Raw genomic sequence first — 12,141 nt, forward strand, 5'->3', positions numbered from 1 at the left:
TTGATATATTATTTTGACCATTTTGACCATACAATTAACTTCACTGTAGCCCTAAAACTGCAATTTTAAATCTGTTTTAACTGTAAAATCTTAACTTTCAAATAATTCAAAGTTTTTTTCCAGATTAAAAGTGCAGAAAACTAAATGCTGTCTTTCCCAATTCAGTCTTTAGTATTTGAGAACAACCAATTACAACCCATTGTGACCATAAAACTGTGATTTACATGCTTCATATTTAAAGCAAAAAAAAAAAACGTGCTGTTACAAGAATAGCCTAATGAATAGAAACGTACAAGTGACCAAGACGGCTCACACCTATGAAAGACCTGTTCATTTTTAGAACTGAATTTTAACTGGAAACAGCACACTGTGATGAGTAAGAGGATCATAATTCATGATACTAACTTCCTGACATATCAGACGCTGACCAGTAGAATTTACATATAACTAATTTCCTTAACCAATAACAGGCAAAAAGGCAGCATTCCCCATCTTCCTTTTTGATACAAATATATATTTATTCCTTATGGCTCTAATAAAATTTTAGTTAAGGCTGTAGTCTGTCTGTAATAAAAGCTGCATATGCAATTTATAAAAGACAATTTGTCATCAATTTAATCGACCTAAATAATAAAACATAAAAACAATCAAAATTTTTGAATTTAGAATAGGCTCAGACAGTGAAGAACCTATTTGAATTACAGGGTATCTGCAGGTATGTAAAAACTAAATGTAGGACTTTTAAAGACATTTAAATATCACTCAGAGTCAAAAATAGGACAACTTACAACAATCTTCCAACAAATTGGCAAAAAAGCATGCAACATCGATATTAACTTGAATATTAACAGAAATCAAAGTATTTGTTCACTGATCTGGTTACATTTACACTGTCCCTTGCCTACAGTACAATTTCTGCTAGGTAAATGCAACAAATGAACAAACAATACCTAAATATGTGAAAATAGCACCCTTCAGATCCATAAATGATTTCACTGGTTCCACTTAATTCATTCGTCTGTTAAATCAGAAATCTATCTTGCATATACAATTTTGAAACTGCAAAATGCAAATGTCATTTTTACTGGCTTTTTTAAGACCTTTGGGAGATGCATTTACAATATTTTAAGACAATTCACAGACTTTTCTTAAGTAAAAAAAATGTAAGGATTTTTGAAGATCTGCAGATACCCTGTAAGCATACAATGCCTGGCCAAAAAACCTCTGACCTCTGCACAAAGTCTTCTCCATCCAGCACATCCCAAAGATTCTCAATAAGGTTAAGGTCTGGACTCTGTGGTGAACTTTCTCAATCAATGTGTGAAAAATAATGATCTTATGCTCCCTGAACCTAAAACTCTTTCACAATTCCAGCCCCATGAATTCTGGCATTGTCATCTTGGAATATGCCCGTGCCATCAGGAAAGAAAAAATCCATTGATGGAATAACCTGGTCTATATTCAGTATATTCAGGTAGTCAGCTGACCTCATTCTTTCAGCACATACTGTTGCTGAACCTAGACCTGACCAACTGCAACATCAACCCCACATCATTTACTTATAGTTTTTTTTTTTTTTTTTTGGCCAGGCAGTGTAGATTTGGTCATATCTGCATTTGACAGTTTGACAAAGTCGCTCGTTTCATGTTTAATCAAATGTATCAAATGTTCTCACACACACAATAATGACCAAAGTTATTTCAACCAGCACACCTTGTTTTTTCCCATGGTTTGTAGTTTTGAGGCTCTGAATGAAGGGTGGTATAAAACCTGATATGTCAGGGTGTTTTTTTTTTTTTTTTGCCCATCCAGACAGAAGACCGAAGTTGTGTAAACAAGTGTTATCTTCACAGTTTAAAAAAAAAGAGAGAGAAAGAAAGAGGGGAAGAGAAAGAGAAAGAGAGTTGAGTCAAAACAAATAATAAACTCTGTTCTCTCTGGATGCCGCAGCACTATCAGGGTTAATCTGCAGTACAGGGGTGTAGACGCATGGCTCTGTTCTCTGCACTAAATGAGCCTTCACACTCCTCAGTACACATGGCTGCCTCTCCCAGGAAGCGCTGAAGAAGTAAACTGATTAGAGTGTTGTGCAGCCCCTGGCCCCACCAGAGAATCCACAGCGCCATAAATCATGGGACGCTGTTTGAGTCGGAAAACATGCTTGTTTTATTGTGAATATTAACAGCATCATCCCCAGTTGATGCTGGACACCAAAAAAACCTTTATACTTTAGCCTACACCAGTCGTCATAAATATATATATATATATATATATATATATATATATATATATATATATATATATATATATATATATATATTTTGTTTGGATAATATATTCTCCCTTAAAAACAATTACAATAAATTATACTATTGTCATTTTAAGACAATTTTTTTCCACTGATATTCTCTATACACTTTAAGGAGCAATAAACTGTTAATTATGATAACTATTTTGACATCATAATTTGACATCGGAATATAAATATGTGTTCATGTCCCAGATAATTACAACATACATAATGAAATACCACTGTTTTAAAATATATTTGACACACCACCTCATTTAGCAAACTGTGCTGAGGGCTTATTCGTATATGAACAATATAAACAAGTAAATTTAGTCAAGTAAAATGAGTAGTAATTACTGCTTTGTAAAATAAATACTATTGGTCCCACTTCATAATAAGTATCTCTAGTAAAGCTGTAGTTACACATTAACAATCCATGTAATAAGAAAATAATGAAAGTACTAGTGAAGTAAGAACTGTTACAGATTAATTACAGGTTGTGTAATTACAAATGGGTATAAAGGTCAGTTAGATATAGCAAAATGGAATCTGAATATTGATTTTTACTATTCAAATAAATCACAGCCCTCATTACATACCAGACAAGAGCTGTTGGAGATGTCTAAATGTATACACAACACAACTTAATTACACTTTCCCTATTACATTTGTAGCTACGCTCACTCTATTACACACAAGTCAAAAATGATGTTGACACTTATGTAATTATATTATCTGTACAACTGTAAAAAAGCTGTGAGAATAAGTTCTTCCACAGTAATTACACTGTTATTATACAGATTATTAATTTGTAATTACACATTTACACATTCTAAATTGGGACCAATTCCATTAAAATATCACATACTTTATTACAGAGAAAATATCCAGTAGATGTTAAGATATGATGAGTTTGATACATATATCTTTTCAGTTCAGTCTGATTCTTTCATTAGTTTTTTTCTTAATGTAAATATTAATATTCCAGTTTTTGTGTTCACACTGATTTGTGTTAGAAGTGTGCAGTACACCATAACTTAAGATTTCTTTGGTGAATTTAGTGAATGTATTTTTAGTTTCAGTTTGTATGCAAAGGTTTGAGCACCTCTATTTAAATTTGATTTTCTGTTGCTTTACTAATAAAAAATATCTGTAGGGAACAAACTTATATATGGTATTTCACTGCAAACTGTGTAAAGTTCAGGTTAGAGTCTTTTATTAAATTAAATTTAAACACACTTCACTTAAACACTCTCTGTAAATTGTTTTAGATGTTTTGCTTTTTGACTTCATTTAAATCTGGCAGTTGTTTTTTACATGTTGTCAAAATTTTATGATCTAGAATAATTGGATTAAAATCTTTTTACATTAACTTTTATTGAAAGTTAAGAGTGTTTTCTGTAGCTGTAGGTTTTACTTAGCTACAAGCCAGCTAATCATCAGAATTAGTAGAGTTTCACTTTTTAAATTGAATTACTAAAATAAATACATTTTTGATTATTTTATTAATTATATTTTACGTCTGCTACCTGACTAACTGTAACCTGGGCTGGGTGATAATTGGACATAAATCAATATTTTACAAAAGATTTCTTCATGTTTGTCCATATGACATAAAAATGATTGTTGGGGTAACACAGCTTGAGTTTACTGTTATTCACAATATTATCACAGCTCTGTCCATGTGTTTATTGTAGAAACACATATCTCAATTACGATAAAATAATATTTATCGTACAGGCCTAATTCCAAGTATATTTCAAGCATATGACGAGCAGGGTTTATTGCAGAATCACTTCTGTAATGTGGACGTGCCAAATAGTGTCTTTGATGATGTTGACAACACTGGATACAGTGGTGCTCAGCACTTTTGGTTCTACCTCAAAACACAGCAGTGTGTTAGCAGGTGCTGAAAAGTGTGTGTTTTTTTTATTATAACGGCTGCTTAGTGCATCAGACCCCTGTCACAACAGCACTGTGTAAATGACAGAATGTATAAATTCTGAGCTCTGAGCTACGTCAGTGTTCAGGGTCAAAGATTCTGGCATGACTAAAATAATATAAACTTTCTTAATTCCGTTTTTTAAGAAGCCTATTTCTGTTCAGTCTGAGTACACAGTGATTTACATGGATTCAACTGTGAATCTGAATGCAAAGCAGTTGTCTGGCTTTAGCTCCACCCGAGCTCCTGTTTGGTTTACTCAGGTTTGACGGAGTCTCGCCTGGTTTAGATCCTGTCAGTTTGAGCCGGCTGCCCCAGTAACGCCTCCTTCACCCCTATTTCCTCCGCCAGCCCTTGAACGCCTTTCATCTCGTCATCTCTGCCGCTGCGTCGACGTGACTTGGCTCCTTTTTACTAAAATTCCTCTCGCCCACTGTTTTCAAAACCCACTATTGTGTTTGGCTACAGGTGCTAGGAACGTCTCCATCTTTGTTTTTTGTTTTTTTCTTCTCTGCGTACCTGAGGGCCTCCACATTTTCCCATAAAATGTCACCACACATGAAGCTGGAGGTTTAGAGTAAGCCTGTATCAGACTTCCTATCTCACTTTATGTTTGCAGACAGACTCTCGGCCGGCGAGAGTAAATCAGTCCGACCTGTGCTGCTGCTGCTGCTGATGCTTCTGCTAATGGGTTTGTGTACGATGGCTTTCATCAGCCATTTAACAGAACACAGCCCAGCTGATTTCCTGATCTAGGAGGAAAACGAGATACAGAAAGAATGCAAAAACACACAGTGTTAACCAGACCAGGCTGTCATGGGTCAGTGAGCAATTCATAGGCACGCCTCAGTGAGATATGCATATGAGGAAATGGGCAAATACTGTATGCCCACATTCAAATTACATGTCTAAAAAAATATATATTTAAAATAAGTAAACAAATTTTCTAGCCTACTTTAAACTCTAAAACTAGACTAACTATTAATTGATTGATTAATTTATTCATTCATTCGTTCATTAAAGGGCAGTTTTCCAGAGGATTAGAAGTAGGACTAGGATTTTTCCTAGACAGAGACTAGACTATATTCTCCTTTCAATAGAACATGTAATACAAGATGCTGTGTAGTCCAAGATTAGGCCTAAACTCTGTTTGGGAAACTGTCAATAAAACCTTTTTTTAATCCTTAAAATTGAGCCAATTATTCAGCTAATGCTAAACTACTGTGATGCCTGTGCAGTGTTGCTGGTTTTAAAATTATACAAACTAAACACATTTACAGACAACGTGCAAAGTATATATGGCATTTTCTACATCAAATGTTTTACAGCATTTACCTATAACATTAATCAACCAATCAAGTGGCAGCAATGTAATGTGTAATTCATGCAGGTCAAGGCCAACAGGGAGTAACTTTATTATTATACTATTTTTAATCAATATATTACTGGCTTAAAATGACAATAATTGGTGTTTATTTCACATAAAAAAAAACTATGATACAACATCCAAACAGATTTAACTATTCTTCACATCAGTGATCAGTATAGTAAAAAAAAAGGCATTTGGTGTTCAGAAGTTCTGCAGAAGTTAATTTCTTGTGAGACAGGTCAACAAAAAATGGTTTGACCTGATATAAAGACTGCAGTAACCACTCTGCACAATTAGGATGAGAAGAAAAAAAAACTCAAAAAGCACAACATAGCAAGGCCTTTGGCAGATGGGCTACAACAAACAACTTGTTGGGTTGTATTTCTGTCAGCCAAGAACAGAAAGTGGAGGCTGCAGTGGGGACAGGCTTATAAAAATCACAGCCTAATCTAATAATACCTGCTTACTGCTGAGGCTCACAGAGAGTAGAGTCATGTTGCTATATTTGGTGCCAAAAAAACAAATTAATTTCAGCAATATTCTGTGATTAATTATGATAGCAATCATGATCTAAATTTTACACGGTGTAGTGTGGTATGCCTGACTACACCATTTTTCCTTATTAAAATGCCTCTGGTTAGTTCTGGTGCATTTTTGAGAAAGAGGTATAGAGAATAAACATTAAAAAAAACTGAAAATATGTTAAATTATAGAGTCCGCGATAGTGATTTTTTTTTTTTTAATTCTATAGTCCCTTTACATGTCATTTGATTGGGGTGTCCAAACATTTTTTACTGTTCAGATCATGAGCTGGAGATATATCTAAAACAAACACAACGGCAAGAGACTGTTGCGTCTTATGGGCAACAGAATTCCTGAGATTACATCACTTTGTGTTCATCCTTATTTAACCTGTAGTCTGGGCAGTGTACTGACTCTCCTTGTGAGTGATGTCATCACGGTTGTCCCCATAAAATACATGGGTCAATCCAAATGCATTTAAATATATATCTGGAAATTCCTTTCACAGCTGCTACAAGTCTATCAGTGAATTACGTTACGGACCTGTTTCCAAAACTGTGGAAGTAAAGTTCACAGTGGTTTGATATCCGTGTCTGATCCAGGAACAGATAGTCACTCTCATGTTAACAGACGTCTGAAGAGATTACGATCTGTATTGTGTGTTTTTTTTCCAGACAGAGATATAACCAAAGACTTCATTCACAACAACAGCCTGAGAAAACAGGTATAAAAGATATTTAGAGGTATTATTTTGGAAAAGTCATCATCATTATCATCATCATCATCATCATCATCATCATCACTATCATCATCTCCTTTCTGTCTTAAAGTTTGTATCTTATGGTTTCTCATTGCTTTTATAGCAAACTAACACTACAGAATTGGTCTAATACTTTTAAATAGATCAAAAGAAATATAAAACCATACAGGCTTTAAATTAAAATAATGTTACAATTGTCAACACAATGTGAACATACACTTCATGCTATAGCTTTTTAATACAAAATATATTTGCACTGGCCATATCCAAAGTGTTTAAGTGTTTAAATAACAACAAAAAAGAAAATATACACAACAGGCCAAGTGTTTTAGCGTGCACCTAAAACAATTGATTATGCTGGAAAATTATAATTTATGTATTCTAAAGTCTTATAAATATGAAAATGTGTCAATAAAATTCATTTTTTAAAAAGAGATGAGAACCCGAAAGGCACAGTATTTTGAGCCGCATATTTTATGTCAATTATGTTCGTTAAAGCAGCAGTTCTTAAGGTTTTTTTTGTTTTAATTGAAAGCAGTAGTAATCCTAAATGGAAAGGGGGCAAAATAATCTAATAAATGGCATCAGTATGCATTTGCAATCATCCCTTACTCAAATCACTCAAATCACCACATTCATCGACTCTGAAAAGAGACAGCACCACAATGCATGCTTTAAAACTACTTTTCCTCAGGAGTGATCTCTATTTACAGACTGTCACTTTAATGTTGCCTCTATTAATTCACTCTAGGAGCTTCATACACATTAACCATTTCAGACCTGAGTTATATACATATAGTTAAATAAAAAGTATGTTTTCTGCCTGTAATGCAAACAAAAGAAGAATTTAATACGTTAATATAATATATATATATATATATATATATATATATATATATATATATATATATATATATATATATATATATATATATATATATATTTTATTATTATTATTATTTAGACCTTATTGGAAGCCTCTGTTGAAAATTTTTATTTTATACTTGATATTTAGAGTTTATTTAATTGAGTAAAAAAAAAACTCAAAATCACATACAATTAGCAAAAATGTCTGTCTGTCTGTGATTCACACAGGGCTGTGTGTGTGTTTCTCTACACCTGCACAAACAGGTCTCAGACTCTGGGCAGGTCATGCATGACCTGCTGTTTCCAGTGTATCACAGTACTGACATGTCTGTGCTGAGAGCTGCGGCTGATAGAGGCCACTAACCTTTACTTTTAGAGCTGAGCTTTTATCACCTTTTATCACCAGCATGGCAGCACAGAGCACACATCTCAGCCAGTAAACACCAAACTCACAATTCCTACTAACAGAGACAAAACCTGCTAACTACCTGCTGTTTAATTATTATAGCAAAAACAATAACACAACCTGTAAATTACATAATTAATTAATAATTAATCATGGCCCACATTTAAATAGCAGTGCAGACTTCTTTATATACAACTATTTAGACCTTTTTATTTTAAACTAAACATATAAATGATGCTACAAAACAGCAGAGAGCATGCGCATTAGGTTGTGGCGCTAAATGTAGTAGAAAATCTTAAAGAGCATTCACACTTTACTATCTCCATCTAGTGGACCGATATAATACTACACACATGGTAACGGAATACAAATATAGTTGATTAAGTTATTAAAGCGTATAATACTTTTTAATAAATTAATTTAGCACAATAACTCTAATTTAGTTAATACATTTTAAATACATTTGTAATAGCCTTAAATTCATTCCCAAACTTATTTAAATTAATGTTTTTTTTTTGTGTGTGTTGATATATATTATGTATTAAATTGTTGGTGTGGTTATATAAGTACTTCATACAATAATAACACTACTACTACTACTACTACTACTACTACTACTACTAATAATAATAATAATAATAATAATAATAATAATAATAATAATAATAATCGTTTTTGTGTGCATTTCAAATTGCAATTAAAAAGTGTTTCTAAGTGAGGAGTGGGCAAACTATTATAAAAATGACATCAGTGTTATCATTCCTGCAACACCACATTAATTCATTTTAAAAATAGACTTTTTTGGTTATTTCGCCACCCATTTAATTTCAGAATGTTATTTTTTTAATTATAATGTCGCAATACATGTCTCCATCTAATAATGTTTGGATGTAGAATCTGTTTTGAGATTATACTTTAAAGGTGGAGAAGTCCTTGTAGGAGTCAATGCCAATTTAATATAAAAAAAAGGAAAATCTGTCACTATTTAATGAAAATTATATACCAAAAAAAATCCGGTTAGAACACATTTGTTACGGGAGTAATACTAATAAAGCAGTGTTTTTTTTTAAACAAAAACATAAAAGTCATGCCCTAAAGGGATTTTTTGATTTTTTGAATAATGCACACTTCTAATTAGTTTTTCCTCAATTGCATCAATAAAATGTTAAAAAATAAGTATCAACAGCGAGAAAAAAGGTGCTTCAAAAATGATTCTTCATCTGAAAGGTTCCTTATGTAATAGTTGTTATTAAATAAAGAAGTCATTTTTCTACAAAGTGAGTGATGCATAATTTCTAATGAAGAATAAAAAACATATCAAATAAAATTATTTTATAAAATAAAATTAAACGTAGGGGCGTTTCCAACTCAGTCGTCATAAGTAACGCGCTATCCTATTGGACAACAATATATTAACTGTTTCTTTTCTGCCATCTGATTGGTTCGCGCACCCTTCCGTCACGATGTCAGCCCTGACCATTTTCGAGTCATCATTTGTGGCGCAAAAATGGCAGAGGACAGCATCCCAGATCCCAGCAGACCTCAGATGTTTTTATTCGGTGAGCTTTCCACAGCGCACTGCATGTTGCACAACCATATAAATGACCAAACATTTAGATAACGTAGTTTCCATATTAATTAGACATGTTTTAAATAATAAAGACCGCGGGAGCGTTAGCTCTAGCACGGTGCTTAGCCTGTTAGCCTTAGCCAGTCAGTTCTAGCTAGCTTAATGTGTGTCTTTGTTATTTATCCAGAGTCTGCTAGTTTATCTCGTTTAGCTAGGTTACATTGCATTTTTCTTAAAACATGTTTTCGTACTTACACTGTTTCTGCTGGCAGTTTATTTAATTTACTAGTTAACTACAATGCCTACATTGCAGTAGGTTTACCATACACATGCAGGTCCTTGCTAGGTAAGCTAGTTAGGTTAGCTAACTCTGTGTGCTTTATTGTTGTAGCACTAACTATAATACAGCTAACTAATTAACTAAACTAACTCGTTAACTAAACCTGCAGCCCAGATATATTTTGTATGTGTTGGATTTATTAGATGTATTACAGCTCTGGAAAAAAAATAAGGGACCACTTCAGTTATTGAATCATTTTCTCTAATTTTGTTATTTATAGGTTTATGTTAGGTTAAATTGAATTGTTGCTTTATTCTATAAACTACGGCCAGTATTTCTCCCAAATTCCAAATAAAAACATTGCCATTTAGAGCATTTATTTGCAGAAAATGTAATATAACAAAAATGAAGTAACAAAAAGATCCAGAGCTTTCAGACCTCAAATAATGCAAAGAAAACAAGTTCATATTCATAAAGTTTTAAGAGTTCAGAAATCAATATTTGGTGGAATAACCCTGTTTTTTAATCACAGTTTTCATGCACCTTGGCATGTTCTCCTCCACCAGTCTTACACACTGCTTTTGGATAACTTTATGCCTTTACTCCTGGTGCAAAAATCAAGCAGTTCAGTTTGGTTTGGTGGCTTGTGATCATCCATCTTCCTCTTGATTATATTCCAGAGGTTTTCAATTTGGTAAAATCAAAGAAACTCATCATTTTTAAGTGGTCTCTTATTTTCAGAGCTGTATCTGATGTTCTCCCTGGTTTACAGGGTGTGTGCTGAGGTCTGATAAGAAGGAGCACAAAGTGGAGGTAGACGATGATGAAGCTGATCACCAGCTGTCACTCAAAGCGGTAGGTTAACTATCTGTTGTTATTGTGAATATTTTTGTGCTCTGTTTTTTAGAGAGACCATTTCAGCACTTGCACGGTGCACTGAATGTTAGCTATGTTACTCCTTGTTTGCTATGATTATGATGTAGTGCTACCTGTGAACATACTTCAGCAGAAGTCCTAAGCTATATACCATTGTTTTTTTTTTTTATACTGTGGTATGTGAAGCATCTCAATATTGGTATGCCAGATGATCTCAGGAATGTTGCCATGTGTAATTTGCATAACATTGTAATAGGGTCAAGGGTTTGGACACATCTCTTTTTATTTAATATGTTTTCTTTATTTGTATATTTTTTTACATTGTATGTTTGATACCAAAGACATTAAAGTAGACCTGCCACAGTAATTACATTACCAACTTATTGTGCAATAAATTGAAAATTGGGATATGATTTATTGTGTTTAATTGTATGTTTGTTCACATATATAACAGTGAACAGTGTAAACAGTCCTGACCAGTGCTTCAGTAATCGTATCTCAATACACACAGTGTACAGTAGGTGAAAAAAAGTATATATTTCCCAAGCTATGATTGAAATTAAAATAATAACAATAATAATAATAATAATAATAATAATAATAATAATAATAATAATAATAATAATGTTTATCGCAATAACTTCTAGGATGATATATCGTCCACAAAAAAAGAGGAAAGACCTACATTAATGCTATAAAGGAACACATACAAGATTATTATATATGCTTTAGATTCTTCTCAGTAGCCACATTTATCTTTGAGGACAGATCTTCACACTCTTGGTATTTTAATCCCAGTGTCTTCATGAGGGAGAGTCACCTGGAATAGTTTTTTTCAGCGTCTTAAAGAAGTTACTGGAGGTGCCAAGTTGTGGAGGCCACAATATTATATTATATTTTCTGCATAATTCATACACACATTTAATTCTACATTTTATGAAGTTTTTACTCTCAAACCTCCAGTACTATAATGATTACTGCCAGTTTCTTAGCTGCACCAGTGGAACTCCACAGGCAAAACCAACTAGTTACCAATAAGGCTGCAATGATCAGTCGACATAATTGACAATGTTGATTAGAAAAATGTGTCGCCTGTCAACTAACGATTAATTTGTAAATGCATTGCTCTGCACAAAGTGAAAGGGTTGAGGGCTGCTTGCTCACTCACTTTACACTTAGCTTGGTCACCAAAATTGACAGACACAACAGATTACATATTTATTCACTAAATATCAGATCAGTTCACTTGTCTTCTGTGC

The 12,141-nt window shown here is 33.3% G+C and overlaps 1 protein-coding gene across 2 annotated transcripts in view; it reads left to right on the forward strand.

The window, feature by feature from the left end:
• The first annotated feature begins 9,619 nt into the window (after positions 1-9,619).
• The window catches only part of npm1b (nucleophosmin 1b), a 36,358-nt gene continuing 33,836 nt past the window's right edge, over positions 9,620-12,141 (forward strand). For both annotated transcript variants that reach the window (XM_022683548.2, XM_049484050.1), the window contains exons 1-2: positions 9,620-9,715; positions 10,779-10,861. In XM_022683548.2, coding sequence (XP_022539269.1) covers positions 9,664-9,715; positions 10,779-10,861 — 135 coding nt within the window. In that variant the 5' untranslated portion in view covers positions 9,620-9,663. The remainder of the gene's footprint in view (positions 9,716-10,778; positions 10,862-12,141) is intronic.

This window comes from Astyanax mexicanus, chromosome 10, assembly GCF_023375975.1.
Source record: "Astyanax mexicanus isolate ESR-SI-001 chromosome 10, AstMex3_surface, whole genome shotgun sequence".
Lineage (NCBI taxonomy): Eukaryota > Metazoa > Chordata > Actinopteri > Characiformes > Acestrorhamphidae > Astyanax > Astyanax mexicanus.